The 23,827-nt window shown below is 40.6% G+C and overlaps 1 protein-coding gene and 1 long non-coding RNA gene across 2 annotated transcripts in view; one reads left to right on the top strand and one right to left on the bottom strand.

Annotated features, from left to right (window-relative positions):
- Positions 1–10,154, top strand: part of RP2 (RP2 activator of ARL3 GTPase) — a 44,440-nt gene extending 34,286 nt beyond the window's left edge. The window contains exons 4-5 of the mRNA XM_004587869.3: positions 7,587–7,672; positions 9,023–10,154. Coding sequence (XP_004587926.2) covers positions 7,587–7,672; positions 9,023–9,106 — 170 coding nt within the window. The 3' untranslated portion in view covers positions 9,107–10,154. The remainder of the gene's footprint in view (positions 1–7,586; positions 7,673–9,022) is intronic.
- LOC131478666 (uncharacterized) overlaps positions 1–23,827 on the bottom strand; it is a 58,897-nt gene that overhangs the window by 6,358 nt on the left and 28,712 nt on the right. The window contains exon 2 of the long non-coding RNA XR_009244597.1: positions 10,092–10,289. This is a non-coding gene — a long non-coding RNA (uncharacterized LOC131478666). The remainder of the gene's footprint in view (positions 1–10,091; positions 10,290–23,827) is intronic.

Below are 23,827 nucleotides of genomic sequence, written 5' to 3'. Positions count from 1 at the left end.
CAGATATACAGACAGGAAGATATTCCATCCAATGGTTCACTCCCCAAGCAGCCACAACAGCTGGTGCTGCGCCAATCTGAAGCGAGGAGCTAGGAACTTCCTCCAGGCCTCCCACCCAAGTGTAGGATCCCAAGACCGTGGGTTGTCCTTGACTGCTTTCCCAGACCACAAGCAGGGAGCTGGATGGGAAGTAGGGCAGCTGGGATTAGAACTGGCACCCATATGGGATCCCAGGAGTTCACGGCAAGGAATTTAGCTGCTAGGCCACTGCGCCAGGCCCAAAAAAATTTATACTCCTTTTTTAGCTAACACAATTTAATTAAAATTTTGATTTGCCCTGTTAGTTTATCCTTAAATATTTTCAGTGTGTCTTAAAATTTTTTTAAAGATTTTAGTTCTTTTTTCAGTATTTATTTGAATTAAAACTAGAGAGAGAAAAAAATCTTCTGTATCTTCTGGTTCAGTCCCCAAATGGTTCCAGGAGCCAGGAACCCTGATTTTCTTTTGGGTTTCCTACATTGGTTAGCAGGGGCCCCAAGCACTTGGGCCATCTTCCACTGCTTTCCCAAGTGCATTCTACCTGGGAACTGGATCAGAAGTGGAGTGGCTACATCCCAAATCAGCACCAGTAGGGATGCAGAGGCTTACTGGGCTATACCACAACACCGGCTCCCTTAAACAAAACTGTAAACCTGTGGGTTTTTTTTTAAATATGTATTTATTTTTATTGGCTAGTAGCCAATCTGAAGCCAGGAGCCTCCTCTGAATCTCCCATGCAGATGCAGGGTCCGAGGCTTTGGGCTGTCCTTGACTGCTTTCCCAGGCCACAAGCAGGGAGCTGGATAGGAAGTGGGGCAGCTGGGATGGGAAGTGGGGCAGCCGGGATATGAACTGGCACCCATGTGGGATGGCAGAACTTGCAAAGTGAGAATTTAGCAACTGAGCCATCATGCCAGGCCCAAACCTGTGTTGTTGTTATTGTTGTTTTGTAAGGAACCACAATGCATTATCACAACTAACATCCACTTGTCATTTAATACAACCCATATGCAAATTACCTAAGATAATTCCTTATGTATTTTTATGTTTAATTTGATATAGGTGCAAAATAGCTCCACTTTTTTGGTTATCTTGCATCTTGCCTGTATCTCTCTTAAACAAGAACAGGTGTTCCCTCTCTTTTTGTTTCATGCTTCTTTTGTAAAACTTTGGTAAACCATCCTGTAATATTCATGGAATTGTTTAATTTGTTCCTCTATATTTACTGTAAACCAGAATATAAAGACCTATTACAGTTCAGTCAAGTTATTTTAAAATGCATATGTATTTATTGGGTCAGCTATTTGGCATAGTGGTTAGGACCCCTCTTGGAATGTCCGTGTCCTGTGTCTGAGTATCTAGGTTCAAGACCCAGCTCTGCTTCTAGTTCCAGCTTCCTGCTAATTCACACCCTGGGAGGCAGCAGTTCCTACCACACACCTGGATTGAATTCCAGGCTCCTGCCTTTGGACTGGCTGAGTTTTGGCCACATCAGGTATTTGAGAGTAAAACAAAAGATGAAATATCTCTTCTCCCTCTCCCTCTCCCGTCACCACCTCCCTATGTGTGTGTCTGGTTGTCTCTCTGCCTTTCAGAAGATGAATAAATGAACATTTTAAAAATCTGTTTTATTTAGAGAGTTTTCATGTGCTGATTAACTCTCTGAATGCCACATGTCTAGAGGCTGGACTGGGGGCAAAATCAGGATCTAGAACCTCAGTACAGGTCTCCCACGTTGCTGGCAGGAACCCAGTTGTTCAAGCCATGTATCTTTGTTAGCAGGAAGCTGGAGTTAGGACCCTTAGCTGGGCATTGAAACAAAGCACTCCTATATAAGACACAGGTAACTGCTAGGCTCAATGCTCATCCTGGGTTTAATTATTTTTTGGCAAGAATATTTAATAGCAGTATATCTTAGTACTTTAAATGACAAGGCGTATAATGTTTGTTGTTCTTCTAGCGATTGGTTGTGTTCCATTGGTAATGACTTTTAATTTATTATAGTTTCCTGTCGTTGTCCCCAAGGGATGTTAAAACCATTGACGATTGCTATCTGAACCAATTATTTTAATAGCAGTTGCAAAATGATCATTTTCAAGTAGTGTCACTGTCTCTACATTTATTAATGAATGTTAACAATACTTCTTCTGCAATAAGGCTGTTGGTTTTACTTGAAGCATGTTTCATATCAGAAAATCGGAATAAATAAAGGAAAAAGTAAGCATCAATTTTCAGAGTAATGCAATGGTATCTTGGCAACCTCCAGGGGTATCTAGGGTATTTAAAATTTTTTGTTTGTTTTATTTTTTGAAGGAAGAGAGACAGATACACAGACAGATAGCTCCCATCTGCTGGTTGATTCCCCAGATGCCCCCAGCAGCCATGACCTGGTCAGGCCAAAGCTGGGAGAAAAATCCAGTCTGACTCTCTCGCTGGGTGGAAGGGATCCAAGTACTTCAGCTATCATCTCCTGCCTCCCAGAATGTGCTTTAGCGGGAGGGTAGAATGGAGCGGGAGGCACTCCAGGATGGGATGCAGGTGTCCCAAGCAGCCAAACACCTGGCTCTTCCAGTCAGTTATGTGTCTTCTTTGGTGGAGGGTTAGCCCATTACACCACCATACTGGCTCCAAACCATCCATGTTTTAAAGATGACTTAGTTTTTGTAGTGAGAAATAATTTTTTTAAGTATATGCATATGTTATTAAATTGTTACTTTAGATTTTTTTCCCCAGTGGACATGTAAACTGTTTTTAAATATTAAGAGATGGGTTTCACACTGCTATTTCTAAATGAAAATTTAAGTATAGGCCTTTCTTTTATTAAGTAGCTATATTTAATTTTTTTAAATGTACAGGAAGGAGGCCAGGGTTGTGCAACAGAATTAAGACACAGCTTGGGATGCCAGCATCCCATTTGAGTACCAGTTTGAGTCCCTCCCTGTTCCACTTCATTTCCTTCTCCCTGTTAATGTGTCCAGGAAACCAGCAGAAGATGGCCCAAGTGCTTGGGTCCTTGCTACCCACATGGAAGTCCCAGGTGGGGTTCCAGGCTCCTAACTTTGGCCTGGCCCATACCTGGCTGTTGTGGCCATTTCGGGAATAGGCCATTGGATAGAAGGGATATCTCCCCACCCCAACTCCACCTTTCAAAATAAATAACTAAATAAATCTTGTTTTAAAATAACATCTATCGTATACGAGCAACAAGGACTATATCCCAACTGCCAAGGAGGCCACAGGGAATTGGATGCCCTCAGAGGCCAAGTACTCTGAGGTCACCCACCCCCAACCAGAGCTTCCGCAGGGGATGGAAGAAGTCCAAACACTACTGTGCAGAAACCAACGTCATCGGAAAGACAACCAGAAGCCCTGAGCGGTCCGCAGAAACAAAAGAACAATAAACGTCCTTCGGGACCAGGGAGGAGAGCTTTCTCTGGTCCAAGCCTGGCTCCACCTCTGGACCCCCACCCTCCCTCGCAATGACCATCGGGATCGCTCCGAAAACCCCTCATAGCAAACAAACAATCATACAAACTAAAAAAACCTAAAATAAATAGACAAACAACAAAAAGTAGAGCTTGGAATCTGACAGGAAAGAGCCGGCGTGGATTGGCTCATGCCTCGCTGGGTGGAACACAAAGATTAGTCACTCCTCACCATGGTGTTGAGGATTTTCCTGCACACCCCCCCCTAAAAAAAAATGTTCTGCACCTTAAATGTCGACAAATGTCTTGTTAGAGTTACAAGCCAGTCTAGATTATCCTAAAATCTGCCAAGATCAGCAAAATTATACTTCAACACAACAAATGGCTAAATACTAAAATGAAATAGACACGAGACAGCTGAATGGTACCTTATAGCCATTTTAAGGTATATAGCAGCCGGTCCTGTATATAAACTAAAATTGAAATGTCAATGAGCTAATCATAGGTTGTGGTTAAGAACTTGCTTCTTCTTCTTTTTTTTTTTTTTAACATACTGGTTACTCAAAATCATGTCAATTCCATAATGTTGCAAATTGCTGTTGATGTTATATTGGGACTCTTAATTGACTGGGATGATATTCTACCAGCTCTAACTTCGGACCAGAAATGGTCTCCCCTAGAAACTGTTCAACCCATCTGGACAATAAGTAGCTGGACTCTATGCTTGGTATATGTTTGCAAGGAAAGAATCTTGATTGAATTTGAACTGTAATACTGCATCAAGGTGGAGGAATCCACCAGGGGGGAGGGGCGTGGGGAGGGGTGGGGGGATTCCTAGAGCCTATGAAACTGTCACTAATGCAAAATAATTAATAAAAAAAATGTAGCAGAAAAAAAAAAAAAAAAAAAAAAATAACATCTATCGGGCCCAGTGTGATAGCACAGCAGTTGGGGTCCTCACCTTGAACGCACCAGGGTCCCCTATGGGTGCCTGTTCTAATCCCGGTGGCCCCACTTCCCATCTGGCTTCCTGCCTGTGACCTGGGTGGGGGGGGGCAGTCGAAGACAGCCCAAAGGCTTTGGAACCCTGCACCTTCGTGGGAGACCCGGAAGAAGCTCCTGGCTCCTGGTTTCGGATTGCCTCAGCTTCGGTGTTGCGGTTGCTTGGGGAGTAAACCATTGGATGGAGGATCTTCCTCTCTCTCTTTCCTCCTCTCTGCATATCTGCCTTTCCAATCAAAATAAACCTTTAAAAAAATCTATGAAGCCCATTCTCTAAGACCTTTCTAACCTTTCCAATCATATATTTTATTTCTAATGAAAAATGGTAAACATACAAAAAGTAACCAGACGAGTATACTAAACCCCTATAACTACTGCCCAGCCTTAAACAGCAACTCATAGCCAACATAAGGCTTTTACTTCAATTTTATATGTAGACTTTTCTGAAAATGTTGTCAACGCATTTGCTATTACATATAATATGCATGTAATGGTTTCAGAATAATAGCAAATTTTACTATGAAAAATTAGATTATTGACTGAAGGTGAAAGATTTCAATCTTTTTTCATTAGGATGTATGCCACTGAGAGTATACAGGCAAAATACTGCCTCATAAGATTGATTGGATCAGTTCATTTCTCTGTGGTCATGTTAGTGAATTGATATACAGTTGCAATCATTTGTCTTTGTTTTTAATTTTTAGTGTCTATTTGCTTTTCAATATTTGATTTTGAATTTTTAAGGATTTGTTTTATTTGGGAGCTAGCACTGTGGCTCAATAGGCTGATCTCCACCTGCTGGTACCAGGATCGCATCTGGGTACCAGTTCATGCCCTGACTACTCTGCTTCTGATACAGATCTTTGCTTGTGGCCTGGGAAGGCCACAGAGGGTGGCCCAAGTCCTTGGGACCTTGCCACCCACGTGAGAGACCTGGGGGAAGCTCCTGGTTCCTGGCTTTGGATCAGCTCAGCTCCAGCCATCATAGCCATTTGAGGAGTGAACCAATCAATGGAAGGCTCTTTGTCTCTCCTTCTCTCTATAACTCTGCCTTTCAAATAAAGATAAATAAATCTTAAAAAAAAAAGTAAGTCGGGCTGGTGCAGTAGCCTAGTAGCTAAAGTCCTCACCTTTCATGTGTTGGGATCCCATTTGGGTGCCAGTTCTAATCCCAGTGGCCCCGCTTCCCATCCAGCTCCCTGTTTGTGGCCTGGGAAGGCAGTCGAGGACAGCCCAAAGCCTTGGGACCCTGCACCTGTGTGGGAAGCCCAAAAGAAGCTTCTGGCTCCTGGCTTTGGATCGGCACAGCTCTGGCCATTGCAGCCACTTGGGGAGTGTATCATTGGATGGAAGATCTTCCCCTCTGACTCTCCTCTCTGACTTTCTAATAAAAATAGATAAATCATTAATAAATAAATAAATAAGTCTCAGGGAGCTGGATTACAAGTGGAATAGCCAGGACTTGAACAGGTGCCCATATGGGATGCTAGCGCCACAGATGGATGCTTAACCTACTATGCCGTGGCTCTGGCCTCTCATTTTGAATTTTTGAGGTAATTGCATGGGACCCGGTGAAAATGATTTCAGAAGGTTCACTCAAAGAAGTTTCACTTCTGTCTCTATGACCTCCACTTTGTCCCCCTCTCTCCTAAATGTGAGCATTCTTCTTAGGTTTTCTCTCCTCAGTGTTTATTTTTTCACATCAGAGTCAAACATTTATAACAGATCTCTGGGGTGGGGTAGGTAATCAACCTTTTCCGGTCAGCCTCCCTTTAGAATTGTTCCCCCCCGCAACTCATTCATGTTTTACTTGTTAGCTTTTTATTACCTACCTCCTCCCTAGAACCTTGTTAAAGACAAAATGTTGCTGCTTGTCTTTACCCAGTACCTATGTTGATCTACACACTGTGATGTTGAAAAACTCATACTTTAACTCATTCTCTGTAATCTCAGTGCATGATTTGACAGTTCTATACCCTGACTTTTTTTTTATACCCTGGCTTTTATATATTTGTTGTCTGAATTTAATAAGTCTTCAGTTATTTTGGTGCTCAGAGTAATATCTTTCCTTTCTCATTCTTTTACCATGTCCATTGTGACATATGACTACATTCACTTTAATATTCCACATTCATTTACCTTAGTATTTTATTAGTATTCCATTACTGTCTGTTTTGTGTTTGTTTAATAAATTTCTGTGTGTTTCCAAGAAGTGTGTAATTAATTCTCTGGAAGTCAGGACTTCTCTATCACTGTAGGGGGAAAAAAGGCAAATCTATTAGGAATATAGGGATAGCTGAATAAATATTGATTGAAATTAAGGGCATATTTTGCTTGGCTAACTTACGGACATGCTTGCCAAGAATTTGATAACACTGGTGCCAATGCTGTATTTCAATCCAAGCTGACCAAAGATTAAATCATGAATCTACTTTCTCCCACACCAGAAAAAAAATTTACTAAAGTGCAGGTGGTTTGGGAAGTATTCAGATTTTTATATGGGAAAGGAGTCTCATTTAAAAAAAAAAAAAGTACAAATATTCTGTCCAGAGGACTAAAAATAAAAGCTTAGTCTTTGTTTCCAGAATATAGCTTTAACATACACTCAAGGAAAATGCTTTCAGATGGCTGTTACTTTTGGTGCCTGGCCTCCATTCCCTTTTGGCTTAGCTCCATTATTGGTGGCCCAGAACTTGGCTGGTGAGTAGAAGACTTGGAAGCAAGCCTGACTGCCTGGCACAACCTACTTCTGTTGACTTGGATTGCTTTTGATCTTATTTGCTATTTTATCAACTCTTCTTTGTACTGCTGAATGAGTGGAGTTTCTGCGGTTTTTATAGAGGAATTAAAACAAGAAAAGCCAGACTATTTACAACACTTTAAAAATGTGACACTAGTCCTATAATAGCCTGAAGTTACTCATCGTGGGATGAGAGTCTATGCTAATTTGTTTTATGATTAGAGTAGGAAGAAGAAACTGAAGTGGTGTGTCCCATCTGTCTACTACTCTCTTTTCCCTCACCTCCCCTCAAAGAAGATGCTGGAAATTGTTCAGGATAGATTAATTCTAGAATATATGTGTATTCATGCTAAGGAAACATTTCTTGGGTTTGCTTACAGGTGCTGTTATTGCACTGGAATTTAACGGCGATGGTGTTGTAGAAGAATGTCAGCTTATTGTAGACAAGATCTTCAGTGGAAGCCAGGTATAAGATTTTATTGAGTATATTTCAAGCTACATTTTATTTAATCTATTTATTTATAGTCGGATAGTATTTGTATCCCCTGGTGTTGCATGGGATTTTTTAAAAATACATCCTGATTTTTAGTACCTATGGTAAATAAAAATAATTGAGACCTAAGCTGTGGGTATTCCCTGCTAAACAAATTTTAATGGCTAAAAAATAATTACAGAATATGAATTTAATAAGAACCTTCAGTAATATATTCATTTTCTCAAGTGAAAATATTAAATGTCTCCTCAAGATATTTCTAAAACTGGTAAAATGTTGAAAACCATTTTATTTCTGAGATTATATTCTTTAGACAATGCTGTTGCCAGTTCATTTTTATTTGCTTTAGTAATGCTTCATCAGAAATTGCACTTAAGGTATATTACATGTGGGCTTTTTATAAACGTGTTCATAGTTGCTGTATCTAAGAATTTCAGAGTTATTACTTAAAAATGAATCATATGAAAGAAAACTAAATCAGTTTATAATTGACTTTTTTAATATCTGAGATAAAATTGTTCTTCCTCTTATTCGACTTATGTTTCCTTGAATTTGTAAAATTTAAAGGACTTGGTTTTCATTCTCATTTTATTATCACAGTAGAACTGAGGGAGAGGGAAAAGATCAGATTGAATAGAAAAACAAATCTAAGAGGTAAAATGGTTTCATGATTTGGAGTTTCTAGGGCTGGATGTTTTAGAAATTATATAATCCGGCTTTCTCATCATCAGGTGTGGAAACTGAGCCTGGAGAGGTTATTACATTATCAACACTAGACAACTAGTTTATGATCAAACTAGAATACAATTCAGGTCTTCCCTAATTACTTGCTGATCTTTTAAAAAGCAACTTTTGAAGAGTTCTGTATTGATGTTAGAAGAAAGCTTTCTTAAAATTAGTACAATGTCTTTAGCAGCTTGGAAAAGATAATCCCAGATTTCTTTTCCCAGTCTATTGAGATTATTATTAGAAAAACAGAAGAAACAAGGGTGCTTTAAATAAACTTTCTTGCTTACTAGCTTTCATAATATTGAGTGTTTTACTAAACAGTAAAATTCTAGAGATGTCATAAAATAGAATTGAAGTATTAGGAAAACCAAGCACCTTAACTGTATTGCAAATACTTACAAAAGAACTTAAATTTACATTATAGCTATTAAAACCATGTTATATAAGTTCTAAAGAAAATCTATAGTTTAAACATTACAAATGATGTACTCATATTTCTTTTAAATAATCAGCGTGGGACTTTGTGGAGAATAGAGGCTTTGGCACTTATGGATCACTAGTGTTTTTTTTTTTTTTGGTTTATATTTAAAATAGATGTTTGTATCAGAAAGCAAAGAAACAGCATCTGAAGATATAGACAACTTCTACAACTTTGCTGATATACAGATGGGCATATGAAGTGCAATATGGAACCAAAGCCTTGGTATTGAGCCCTTTCCAACTTGAATATATAAAATTTGGTAACATATTTTTGTGTATTAGCAATGGTTTGTATTCACGCTAAAATTGCTGGTTTATTTTTAATAAATTGCTTAATTCTGCATCCCTTACTTGAGGTTCAAAAATGGTTCATTTTTAAAAATTAGTTTTAATCACCTCAAAAACTATTTAAACTACTTCATTAGCTTAGTCTTGCTTAGTCTTGTTTCTCTGCATACGATACTCTAATTACAAAATGTAAGTGGCTAACAGTTCATGATTCTAGTCATGTTAAATAGTCTTTCACATTACAGTAATTTAAACTTTCCTTATTGCTCCATACTTCTCTGAAAATACATTTCATTGAGTACTTATTTTTATGTTGTTTTAAATTCAGAGGGATTTGTTCCTCGATGGTCAGTTACATCCATACACTTTTTCTCATATATGTACATCTAGTTTGAACAATTGCTTCCTACTTGCATTATATGGAGTTGACATAATGCTTTGTAAATGACATTTTTTGAAGAAATGGGCATTTTATAACAACCTTTGCAAACAACTCTACTAACTGATGTTGGTATAGCTATGTAAAGACTACTTTGTACGTAGTCTATTTAATACATTCCACATTCTTTAATGTTTAAATACAACTGCTAGATGGCTCCTCTGCTTCCTGGGAAGACAAGAAATATGCAATACTAACATTACAGAAGCTCAATGACCAGCAGTTGTTTTGTCAGCTTGAGAGCTATCAAGAGAATTAGGACAAAACCTTGTAACATTTAGAAAAGAAATACTTGGGCACTAAGCTGTGCTGATGATTTAAAACCTTGGGATGTGTGGTTTTTTTTTTTTTTAATAGATACCATTCACGTCTAGTAATCTTCAAATATGATTTTAAAAATTACTTGGGTGGCTTTAAACCATTATTTCTCAGATCTACTTAATCATAATATCTTACCAAGAAGCAGGGAAGTTACTTGTTTAAAACTCCACATTCTCAGACATAGTCCTCAGATGCATGGGTTCAGTCTTCAGAAGAATCTGTTTTAAGGAATCCAGTTGTAATCTATCCTAAGTGCAGAAGGGGTTGATAGGTTGATCTTGTGAGAAAGCACTGAGCATGCCCTCCACATACCAGATGGCAGCTTTTCCAGGCCTGTTTTTAAAAAGAATTTGAAATTTAATTCTACTTTGATAAAACTAGGATTGAACATAATCACTTGTAAACATTCTTCTTATGATTGTCACATGAAAGATGTATTTTCACTGTAACATTTTCTGAATACTTTCAGATTAATCTATAACTACTTCACCACATGGTATGTTGATGTGCAGCAAGAATCCATTCATAGACTTCCCACGTTAGTAATAAAGAGCTCCCAATCTGGGCCTGGCCTCACACTAACCATTAGCATTACAGTTATTTTATAAGAATGTTCCATATTATAAAATCAACATGATTTCATAAGGTGCAAAAAAATAGCTGATCATAATTTACAAATGATCCTTACAAATAGAGGGCATTAATTTTCCCTTAGTTAAGCTCATTTAAACATTCCTTCCTGTCATGATTACATTATTGAACACCAGTCACATTTCAAATAATTACAGTACTTGTTCTTCAGAAATAAAATGCAATGTTATTTAAAACTATAAATTGAGTTCATTTTATCAATAGTATTTTGGCAAAATCTCAGAAATAAAACATATAAAGGAGATTTTAATTTAAAAACCTCCCACTAAATTTAGTACTTAATCAAAGCCTACACTTTTATACTTTTATATGTTTTCCAATCTGGCTTCTGAATGTTTGAAGAAATTTTTATATTTAAGTAGAGCTGGGATGAGCATCTGGCCTAATGGTTAGGATGCCCACTTGCCACGTGCACAGTGCATGCGTCTGGCTCCTGCCCCCAGCTTCCTGCTAATTCAGACACAGGGAGGCAGAAGTACCTGCTCAAGCAGTTGGGTCACTGCCCCTGACTTGGGAGACCCCAATTAAGTTCCCAGTTCCTGGCTTAAGTTCCTGCTCAGCCCCAGCTGTTGCAGGCATTTGGGGAGTTAAATAGCAGATGGAACACCTCACTGTCTCTCAAAAGAGAAATAGTGTTATGACCAGTTTTTTTTGTTTGTTGGTTGGTTTTACAAGTCTAAATTTTAATAGTAATCAGAATGTACTATATTTCACCTCTGAATAGCTTTTGGATTCAGGAATCAGTAGTGATGAAAAAATATTTTTATTAAGTTATACATAAATGTGTAAACATTATATTGTTTCTCTTGCATTAGTGCACTGTTTTTATTTTGTCTGTATATTTGTTTAGCTTTTATATATAATTTATCTGTTTATAAAATGATTTATAATAAATGTTAAAATGAAAAATGGCGATTTTTTAAAGAGTACTTCTATAACATACATTTATTCATACATATGTCAAAATTTGGCACAGTCTCTTAAAATTAAAAATATAATGGTCTACAGGCCTAAGTTGTACAGTGGGTTAAATTGCTGTTGGTAATGTCTGCATCTCACATCAGAATGCCAGTTTGAGCCCCAGCTGTTCTGCTCCTCATCCAGTTTCCTGCTAGTGAACCTGATAAGGCAGTGGATTATGGCCCAAGAGCTTGGACTTCTGCCATCCAGATAGTTCCTGGCTCCTGGCTTCAGTCTGGCCCAGCTCATGCTGTTGTGGTCATTTGGGAGCTAAGCAGTAGATGAAGATCTTTCTTGCTGGCTGTCACTTTGCCTTTCAAACAAATCTTTAAAAATATACTAGAGTGCCCTAAATTATGTCTTATACCAGTGAAAAACTATATGCTGTTTTTTGTGGGTGTATGTGCATGTATAAAGGCACTTAGGAAAAAAAAGGAAGTAGACAACCTACTCTAATATAATGAATGCCTAATATTATGCTTCCTTGGCTAGCATGAGTCACATTTTGTTGTGACTGAATATTTACTAAGATTATACAGCTTTCTCTTCTATATTAAAAAAAATGTGGGTGGGACTTTAGACTAATGGTTGAGATACCCACATCCTCTGTATCAGTGCCTGGGTTCCAGTTCCAGCTTCTCAGTGTGCACAATACCAGCTTCGTTTTCATGCATACCTCTGGCACCATGCTTGTGGGAGACCTAGGTTGGGTTCCAGGCTCCTGGCTTCAATTTGGTCTAGCCCCAGCTGTTGTGGCCATTTAAGGAGTGAACCAGTGGGTAAGAGCTCTCTCTCTTGCTCTTTCTCTCCTCCCTTCCATCCTCTGCCTCTCAAATAAATGAATGAATAAAAATGCTTTAAACAATGAATTGTGCGATGTACTTTCAGGGTTATACAATGGATCTTATGCCATTGAATATCCAAGTGGTTTTTTTTTTGTTTGTTTGTTTAAGATTTATTTATTTTTATTGGAAAGCAGATATACAGAGAGGAGGAGAAATAGAGAGGAAGATCTTCCATCCAATGATTCACTCTCCAAGCAGCCACAACGTCCGGTGCTGTGCCAATCCGGAGCCAGGAGCCAGGAGCTTCTTCCGGGTCTCCCACACGAGTGCAGGGTCCCAAGGCTTTGGGCTGTCCTCGAGTGCTTTCCCAGGCCATAACCATGGAGCTGGATGGGAAGTGGAGCTGCCGGAATTAGAACCGGCACCCATATGGGATCCTGGTGCGTTCAAGGCGAGGACGTTAGCCACTAGGCCACCGCTCCAGGCCCCTGTCCAAGTGTTTTGTACCTGACTTTGCTCTTTCCCAGCTCATAGATCAGAAGTACTGAAAAAGCAGCTTGATTAGTTCCTAAAGTCACATTTATTGTTTTTATTTCTACTTATAAAGGTTCTACATTGTCCATTTAGAGCACTAGAAACATGCAAAAAATACAGCAAATTCGTATTGGATAATTCTTGGTGTTTAACATTTGTTTTTCTCATGCATAAGGTATCTATTTTACTGTTCTCTGTGAGAAGGTACTATCATTTGGATATGATTACTCCTTCAAAACCCATTCTAGAAAATACTTTATCTCTTCAAAGTACAACACTGAAAACGAAACATCATTTGAATGTTGATAATGAAAAATTATTTGTGAAAACGGAATTATGTGGTAATGACTTGTGTTCATCTTTTGATAGAGTGCTGGTGGGGGGTAGGTACCAGCCTTTATAATATTTCATCTCTTTCCTCATATAATACTTTGGCCATTTGTGACACACTTCAGCAGGATGTCCAGAAATGGTCATTTCTCCCTTTTCTAGCATCTGCAAAATAAGTGGGCAGAGGTAGTAGAAGCTTCAGCATTCTCACCTCAACTCTGACGTTGCCTCTGGGGCCTGCCTTCACAGTGTCAACTTGATCTGGTCCACTTATATTTGGACTAATGGAAATTAGCTTGTAAATTGTGTGACAAGTATTTAACCGATGCTGTAAAGTGCCTTGAAAATGAAAAGTGCTTGAGAAATGTTAAGTATCATTGTGCTGATTAAAGTGATTATGATGTTCTTTAAAGCTTTTCAGCTTTGAAGCCACACATCTGATTAAAGTGTGCGACTGAACAGGGTGGAAAAAAGTGCAACAGGCTGATTTAAGTTCTGGCGTGGATGTTGTGATGCAGTGGGTTAAGCTCCTACTTGGGATTGGAACCCCCACATCCCATACCAGAATGCCTGGTTTGGGTCCCTGCCATCCCTGTGTCCCACTGTGCTTTCTGCTAATGTGTGTGACAGCAGCGACAAGCCAGGTACTTAGGTTTCTGCCATGCATGAGGGAGACCTAGACGGACTTCCAAGCTCCTGGCTCTAGCCTGGATATCCCTAGATATTGCAGGTATTTGGGAAGTGAACCAGTAGATGGAAGGTATCCCTCCCTCTCTTGTTGTCTCTTTAATTCTTAGTCTGTCCATCATGCCTTTCAAAGAAATAAATCTTTAAAGTAAATTTTATTTCTGTATTTATTGATGTAATTCCATTTGCCAAATATAAGTCAGTCTGTCAGGTTCATTAATAGAACTGTCATACTTTCACCCTAACTTTTGAAAGGCACATTTATTTATTTGAAAGGCTTCCATCTGCTGGTTTGCTACCCAAATGGCCACAACCAGACTGGGCCAGGCTGAAGCCAGGAGTCAGAAACACCATCTGGGTGGAAAGGACTAAAGTACTGTGAGCCATCATTTTCTGCCTCCCAGATGCATTAGCAGGGAACTGAATTGGAAGCTGGAACTCAAACCACACATTCTAATATGGGCTACAGGTGTCCCTAAGCAGTAGCATAACCCGCCAGGCCACATACCTGCTCCACCCCAACTTCTAAATACCTCAAATGATGTGATTTCACAACCTATCTCAGAGTCATCTCAAAACTTTTAAGTCTGTAAAGGGTCAACATTTACAGATAAAAAGGAATATGGAGGGTCAGAAAGCTTAGGTGGGCTGTCCACTCATACTGTAATCTCAGAACTACAGTGTATGCCTCTTGCCTTGATTACTGGGAGAATAATACTAGGTTCATCTGTCTCTTCTGCAGAAAGCCTTTTCTAATACTCTCAAGTAGAAAGTCCCATTCCTTCCTCAGTGCTTACACAGCACTATAGATTTCACATTCCCGAAACACTCGGTTCCATGTTTTGCTTATTGATGCCTCTCTTGCTACTGCAACTGCAATGTGCAGACCCAGCATCATTCTCACCTATGAACTTAGTAGAATCTCAGGCCCCACTCCAGATCTGTGAAGGAAGTTACTTGGTTCTTCTCGGACCTGTCATCCTGCCTCTTTTAGCTGTTAAAATCTCCTTCCTCCTCTCATTGTCCAGAGATGAGCTTGAAGGTCATGAAGAAAAAGTGTGCAGAAGTGCTAGGTCACCACCTGAGAGGCTGGCATCCTGTAGGAGCACGGGTTCGAGTATAGTCTGCTCTGCTTCATCTCAAAGTGCTTGGGCCTCTGCCACTCAGGAGGAAGTCACAGTTGGAGTTCCAGCTGCCTGGTTTGGGTGACCCAGGCCCAGCCAGTCTGGCCATTTCAAGAGTGGGGCATCAATGGAAGATCTCACTCTCTTTTTCCCCTCTGGAACTCAGGGCCTCTGATAAATAAGTAAATACATTTTTTTTAAAGTGTGCAGAATGGTCCAGGAAAGTGTTGAGTGCTGTTCCAACTTCTGGGTGCAATATGGATGGCAGTAATTTTTTTCCTGGAATAATGACTTTGTGGTAAATGTAAAATCTGGAACAAAAGTAAAATCTTAAAATTCATTCTACCTTTATGTATTTTAAATGATTATCCTGTCTCCTCAATATAAATACTTGATGTCTCCATAAGAGACTTAATTTCTTATTTAGAAAATATTTCTTTTCATTTGGTTAGAAGTAATGATAGACCAGGATTCCAGTGGTCCATGATCTACCCTTGGCCACTACTTTTTGAAACGCAGGATAATGGAGGAGGTATTGCAGCGCAATGAGTTAAGCTTGGGATCCCTGCATCATACTCTGCCTCTGATCCAGTTCTCTGCTAATTCACCCAGGAAAGCAGTAGAAGATAACCAAAATGCTTGGGCCCCTGCCTCCCACATGGGAGACCCAGATGGAGTTCCCGGCTCCTGGCTTCAGCCTGGCCCAACCTCAGCTGTTATGGCCATTTAGGGAGTGAACAACTGGATAAAACACACACACACTCTCTCTCTCTCCATCTTTTAAATAAATACATACATACTTTTTAAAAATAAAAGGTAGAACAAGAGAAAAGCAAAATATGAATAAATGTAGTGCTTAGATTTGAAGACAGATATTTCTGACTTGGGCCAGGACTTAGCTGCGTGAAATGAGAAAAACAAATGCTGATTGCTTTTACACATATTTCATCAGGTATGCAGTATTAGAAACCTTTGGTGTTAACCTGTATTGTAAATACATGTAAATGATCGGAGGTTATACAGAGCAATATCTGACATCTATCCCATATGGTTCATACTGACAGCACCATGTGTTCTAGTTATTTTTACACTAGCACTTAAGCGTAAGGAAAAATATCAACCTCAGAACACATAGTAGGTGCTCAGAATAGTACCAATCTGTTCTTCTACCCTTAGGAAATATGTTTTTATGAGTGCATTTACTTGTAAAAAAATAAAGAAAGAAAGAAAGAAAAAAACTCATCCAAGAACTACTCTCAGCAAATGTTTAAATTGCAGCACAGTGAGTGCATTTTTATGAGTAAATTCCTCCTCCATCCTCCTTCCCCTTAAGCATTGTAAAGCAATATTTTCCCGCTTATCTGAAGAGGCAGAAATTGTTTAAGTGTAGTTGGATTTGGATGGTTTTAGGATTATTTATTTATTTGAAAAGCAGAGCTCAAGTGAGATAGGGAGAGACAATTCCCAGCTGTTCCACTTCCAATCCAGCTCCCTGCTTATGTTCCTCAGAAAGCAGCAGAAGATGGCCCCCAAGTCTTTAGACCCCTGCACCCATGTGGAAGACTTGGAAGGAGCTTCATGTTCCTGGCTTTGGCCTGAACCAGCCTTGACCGTTGCAGCCATCTGGGGGAATGAACCAACGGAATGGGAGCTATCTCTGTTACTTAGCCTTTGAAATAAATAAATAAATCTCTCTCTTTTTTTTTTTTACTTCAAACTTCTGAAAGTGGGATTTGGCCTAGTGTCATGGAATCTTCCCAACCCCAGATTAATAGTTCTTTGGAAGGGCTCGGGATGCCTCCTGAGGAAAGAGAAAGGGGAGAGAGGAGAAATCCCAAACCCCCTTTCACCTACAGACCAGCACTGCCCGAGCAAGCAACTGTCTGAGCTGGACTCTAAACCAATGACTCTGCTCTTGGCCATTGTTCCACAGGGAGCCGCTTATCAAAATGGCTTGAGTGTTGTTTTCAAAATACATATGCCCCTACAGGCAGTTTGAAAGCCAAAACACAGTGATTGTGCAAAAGGTTGAAGGTGAAAAAAAAATGATCAAACATGTGTATTCAAATAAGCCTGAAGTTAAAAATGATGGAAAACAAAGCTTATCTCTGTGCTGGTAAGGAGAAACCAGCCCTTGGCTACGAAATCAGTATCTGGAACAACGCTACCTCATACGACAAGGGAATATATGTGATGGGATGTATGCATGGGATTATTCAACTTTTCACTGGTCTAAGAGCAATATGCATCCATGTAACTGTATACAGTGTAAACTGAACTTCAGTTGGAGTTTGGATCTTTCCCGGACTAGAGCTATGGCTGGGCAGGCAGCAGGCAGGCAGCCCCTTGCTCACAAAAGAAACCTACTGTGCCTGCACAGTGCACTGTGCTGGTGAGCCTGGGGCGGGCCCTGGCTTAAGGGGATCCCATGCATACTCTACCAGAGTCTCAATGATGGACTTAACAAGGCCTAACCGCTTTGTAAGTCAAGGGACATCTGTACATAGAGTTTCTTTGGCATATAAAAACACTGGAGGATAAGCAGGAAAGTAAAACAAGTCACTTGTAGCAGACAAGGAAGATGGGCCCAGAAGTACGAATGAAACTTCAACATGTACACCTTTTAGACAGTTTTGATTTTTGAACTTTGGAAATCTATGTTCTGTGCTAAAGGTTGGTTTATCAAAATAGGAGATGGTCGAGAAAAAAATAAGCAAGTAGAAAAAAAAATCATGGGAATTTTTTTTCCCAATGACTATTTGAGTGATTTTTTTTTAACTTGAGATGGAATTCGAGAAAAGCTTAAAACACGAATCAACAAGTGTTCGAATATGGTTCAAAGGAGATAACCTTTTGGCTCCCATACCATAGACTGGATCTGGGTCCAAACAGTGAGATGTTTTCCAAGTGGCTTAGGAAGTCACAGAAGAACTCCCTGAGGATTAAGGGACAGGCCCAGAGCAGCTCTCCAGTCGGCCAGCACAGCTTTTATTGCTGTCTGTCCATGTGCATGACTTCTATTTTATCTCCTAAGAATGCTGTATCTCTCAACCTGTTTATTTGTACTTTAGAAGGGTGCTTCTGAATCACACCATGATCCATAGGGTGTATGTCTCTGTGTGTGTGTGTGTGTGTGTGTGAATCATACTTTGTTCCCCTGAAAGTCACTTCTGCTTCGCTTTAAAGTTTTCTCCCATGAGGGCCAGTGTTGTAGTGTAGCATGTTAAGGTGCAGCCAGCATGCTATCTTGGAGTGCCAGTTCCATTCCCAGTTACTACACTGCCAATCCAGAATCCTGCTAATGCACACTCTTGGTGGCAGCAAGTAATGGTTTCAGTATTTGGGCCCTTTTCACCCATGTAGGAAATCAGGATGAAGTTCTGAGCTTCTAACTTCAGTCTGGTCCAGCCCCGGCCATAGCAGAGTAAACCAGTGGATGGAGGCTCTCTCCCTCTCTGCTGCCCCTCCTGCCTGCCTCTTAAAACGTAATGAATAGTAGTAATAATAATCTGTAGTTCCACAAAACTGTGCCCAATTTTCCTTTTTGACAAAAAGGTAACAGAAATTCCACAAAGTAAGGAAGAAACCCAATTGTTACTTAAGTAGCACTGTAATTACAGTCTAGGAACCTTTCAAGCAGATGGGAGGAGGATAGAAAAAGTCTAGATGCCGGAAAAGTCTGGGGCTTTCCCAACTGGTGGCCCCATTTTTGTTCTTGGGCAAAGCAGAACACTCAGTGCAGCTGGAGATGAAATCAAAAGCTTTGGATCGGATGATTAAGGAGCTCCTCGGCAGTAATAGGATCGATCAATGGTGTCGGGAAGGCCACACTGAGTGCCCTCCCAAACTGAGACATCTTCCAGTCATCAACATCCCTTCACATCTCTCCTCTGGCGTTGCAGCCAGGTCTGCTAAGCCACAGTTAGGAGCCAGCTCCACATGGCCTAAAAGTAAATCTAGCCAGAAACTAGAGCACAGCGTCAGCAGGAAAGGCACAAGGAGGGGCTTGCACCCCTAGGGTCTTGCCTTTAAAAGGTACAGGAGCCCTTCACGGTCACTGCGACGCACAGCTGTTAATCCGACTGCCAGTCCTCAGTTTTCTAGTGTCTACCAAATGTGTTCACTTGAACAGTTCAAGAATTGTTCCGGCTGCCGCATGCAGTAATCTGAATTCACTGCAGTTCTCTTTCCCAGATCTTCTGGTATCTGCCTTTGGCATGCAATTCTCTAAGTTGTGTCACTGACATGCGGGGGTCATTTTAGACTGTACTTTTTTGCTCCCCCTCCTGCTGCTTAGCTATGAACTTGGCCCTTGCTGAAAATGTCACTCTTCTCCATCCTCTCCTTTTTGAGCCCGCCTTCAGCAACTTAATGGGTGCCCCCATGAGGGGCACTCCATCAGCCTCCTACTTGACATCTTTTCTGATTGCTTCCTCCCTTGCCTCCCACACACTGCAGGGTGAAAGGGCATAACGATTAAGAGCATAGCCTCTGGGGTTGTTTTGTTATCACTTGTCCTGTATTATCTTGTGACATTTTCGATTTTGAAACTCTTAAGTAATCTGAAGTATGTCCCTTGCTAGATTGTCAGCTTTCTTGGGTAATCCAAATGACAAGCACATTTGTCATGAGGGAAAGGAGCACTTTCTCAAAGAGCAAAAGCAAATTGAAAAACTGAGTGGCAACTGCATTCTCAGCACTTTAACAAGATTCACCTTGGCTTCCCCCACAGTGACTATCACAAGGCATTGATAAAAGTCAACAGATACCAGAGGTCTTTGAAAAGTTCAGAGGAATGCGTATTATGGGGAAAAATGCATGAATTTCAAAAATTTTGTACCAAAGCAAACATCTTTTTTTTTTTTAAAGATTTATTTTTATTGGAAAGGCAGATTTACAGAGAGAAAGAGATACAGAGAAAGAAGTCTTTCATCTACTAGTTCACTCCCCAGATGGCCATGATGGCCAAAACTGACATGATATGAAGGCAGAAGCCAGGAGCCTTCTCTGGGTCTCCCACGTGGGTGCAAGGTCTCAAGGCTTTGGGCCACCCTCTACTGCTTTAGGCCACAAGCAGGGAACTGGATGGGAAGTGTACCAGCTGGGACATGAACCAGTACCCATATGGGATGCCAGTGCCACAGGATGAAGGATTAGCTTGTTGAGCCTCTGCACCAGCTCCCTAAACTTATCTTTTAATTCCATGTTTCTGCAAATGTTTTCAAATCTCCTCATAGTTATTTTTTTTGAAGAATTCAATCCTCTGTTCTAGCCAGTTGATCAAGTATAAAATGAGGCATGTTCTTACTATCCTTCTTTCCCATTCCCCACCCTGAAGACTCAAATTCTGCCCACCCTTCAGAACTGGCTCAAGCTCCATATCTTCCAGGGAGCCACTGGGCTTGACCACTTGGACTAGGCATGCCAGAGTGGCAAGGAACAAATGCGGATTTGAGAAGCCTCAGACATGATTTTGCCATTCAGCCTGCTACAGAATCCCCTGTGAAGACTTCAGTGCGCTATGCAATGTCTTTCCTGTCTCCTGCTGTAAAATGAGACCTGTGCCTGTTTTGTAGTTACTCTGAATATTTGATGAAATCAAGAAAGCACAACTACTAGCCCCCAGGGTTAGCTGCTCCCTTGCCTTCATCATATAAAACCCCAAAGTATTACTTTTCTTATGCCTCATTTTTCCAACATGACACAAAATTCTGTAAACAGACACTAAAGACATTTGGACCCATGTCTTCCCCTCGAGCAGAATATTGCCTCAGGCAAAAAATACTGTTTGAATGAATGCTGGAGGGGGCTTTAGTAGCTAAATGCCACTGAATATGTATTATGAGCTCAGCATTGTAGCATGCAGGTTAGAAGGGTAACCCCCCAAAAAAAGAACAAGATAAGAATATGCTAGGTCTCATGTAAACACAAAGCTTCAAGGTTAGCCCAGCTGCTCCACAGCATCTGAGGATTGGAGTGGGTGTCTGGCACCTGTACCCAACATCGGAGTGCCTAGGTTCAAGTCTTGGTTGCACTTCTGATTCCAGCTTCCTGCTAATGTGCACCCAAGGAGACAGTGAGGGATGAGTTGACTATTTGTGTTCCTGCCAATCCCATGGGAGACCCAGACAGAGGACTGGGTTCCTGGATTCAGTCTGGCTCCACCCCCAGTTGTTGTGGTCATTTGGAGAGCGAATTAGAAGAAGGAAGATACACCTCTCTCTGTCTCTTTCTCTCTCTTTCCCTTTCAAGTTTAATTGCGTTTCTTTTTTTAAGAGGTCTATTTATTCATTAGAAAGGTAAAGAAAGAAAAAGAGAAGGCTGGAACTGGGCCAGGCTGAAACCAGAAGCCAGGAACTCCATCCAGGTGTCCCATGTGGGTACAGGGGTCCAAATACTTGGGCCACCTTCCCTTAAATTTCCCAGGGATTTTAGCAGGGATTTCAGTTGGAATTGGAGCCACAAGGACCCAAAGCATTACTGCTATGGGATGTTAAAATCGCAGGCGGTGGCTTTACCTGCTGCATCACAACACTGGGCCCAATTAAAAAATATATATATATTCATATATGTAAATATGTACATATATATATGAAGAGAAAAATAGAGCCACCCTACCTCAAAGTACTGTGGCTGGTGAGTGGCAGGAATGCCAAGTGTCTGTTTTTTGTCAGCAAAGCAATCTCTTTCCAGAACCTCACTGCCGAATAGACCTCCAGTGACATCACTTCCGGGGGCCTGAGAACATGAGTGTGTTCACCAGGCACACTGTCTCCCAGAAAAGAAAAAAACAAAGATGAAAACACTTGATACTGAGTATGTAACTATGGGCATTTTCCCATGTAGCTTACAATCTATTCAGTTTGAAATACAACACAGACAGGTGGAAGGGACTGGCTCAAACCCCAATCCCCCCTAGCTGACAAGTATGCTCCAACTCCTCAATGTGGAAATTCTCCTTAGCATGTTTGAGCTTTCACACCCGCAGTGACCAGCACTTCAGTGGCATTTTCTCTCAGCACTATCTGTGCTCTCACATACCACACCTGCCTGCCTCTGCTGGCCAAAATACCTTTTCTTTTGTTTTGTTTTTTAAAGATGTATTTACTTATCTGAAAAGCAGAGTTAGAGAAAGAATCTGGCGGCAGCAGCAGTTGGGGTTGGATCAGATGGAAGCCAGGAGCTTGCATCAGGGTCTCCCATGTGGGTTCAGGGCCCCAAACACTTGGCCTTTAGTCTGCTGCTTTCCCAGGAGCAGACCAGAAGTGTAGCAACCAGGGGATGCTGGTATCTAAGGTGGCAGCTTTATTCTCTACGCCACAATACCAGCCACCAAAATAGATTTTCAGAGTGAGTTGAGCACATCAGAGTATGATTTCATAATTTTTAAGCAGTTATAGTTAAATTCTTTCCAAAGTTAAGAAAGTGTAAAATATGGCCTGACATCAGTTGCTACCATTAAATGTGTAATCAGAATCAGTTACTACCTGACAATGCCGTTTGTTAAACCTCCCATGATTCTTGGAGTTGGAGGCATCACTTTGTCTGTCTGCTGCTGGAAGGAAACAATGGGACAGGACAATTACCGCAAATCCCTGGGGCAATGCTTGTCTTTCCAGAGACAGATAACTGTGTCTTTCTTAAATAGCTGGTTTGGTTTGATCTCACAGATCTTTTGAAGTACGTATTTTAGCTTTTCCTTCTGGAGAACTTTTGAATCATATAAATTTCACTGACAACTATAGTGTTCATTTTTAATCTCTTTATTTTCCTTTTTCATTCTCTTTTTTCTTCCTTATTTTTTCTTGTCTTCCCCTTCTACTTTGTTTTTTCCTACCAATTTAGATTTATATAACTGTGCTACATTTAGCGCATCTTTGTAAGCCACTTCTTAAAAAGTTTTAAGTAAACAAATGGATTTTTAACAATAGATTTTGAAAGATTTATTTTATTTTTATTTAAAAGGTAGAATTACAGAGAGAAGGGAGAGACACAGAGAGAGCTCTTCCATGCACTGGTTCACTCCCCAAATGGCCACAGTGGCCAGACTGAGCCAGTCCAAAGACAGGAACCAAGAGCCTCTTCCAATCTCCCACATAGATGCAGTGTCCCAGGGCTTTGCACCGTCCTCTACTGCTTTCCAGGCCACAAGCAGGGAGCTGGACTGGAAGTAGAACAACCAGGACACATACTGGCAGGCACCCATATGGGATGCCAGCAACACAGGCAGAGGCAGTTTTCAAAATGGGAGTGAAAAGACTTAAAAACATTTCCAAAAGTAGTCCAAAAGTTTCTTCAGATGATAAAGTGTAATGAAAATACCTGGATAATATCTATCAGGAAAGTTAAAAAAAAACTCAAGACATTTTTAGAGAACTTGATGAAAAAATGCTGTTGTCATTCTTAAAAAAAAAAAAGAAAAGAAAGAAAGAAAACAATAAACCTGATTCTCCGGGCAGCACATTAAACTGCCACTTCCATGCTGGAGCACTGGGTCAAGGCCCATCTCTACTTCTGATCCAGCTTCCTACTAATGTACCCCCTGGGAGGCAACAAGTAATAGCTAGAAAACTTAGGTCCCTGCCACTCACATAGGAGACCTGGATAGAATTCCAGGATCCTGCCTTTCACCTGGCCCAGCTGTGGCTGTTGTGGGCATTTGGAAAGTGAACTATCAAATGGAAGATTGTGTGTGTGTGTGTGTGTGTGTGTGTGTGTGTGTGTGTGTGTGTTGCTCTGCTTTTTAAATAACCTTAAGTACTGGTTCCTGGATCATATGTGACAAGCAAGATTGTTGGAT

This window comes from Ochotona princeps, chromosome X, assembly GCF_030435755.1.
Source record: "Ochotona princeps isolate mOchPri1 chromosome X, mOchPri1.hap1, whole genome shotgun sequence".
Taxonomy (NCBI): Eukaryota; Metazoa; Chordata; class Mammalia; order Lagomorpha; family Ochotonidae; genus Ochotona; species Ochotona princeps.
This window is presented reverse-complemented; position numbering and strand designations above follow the sequence as displayed.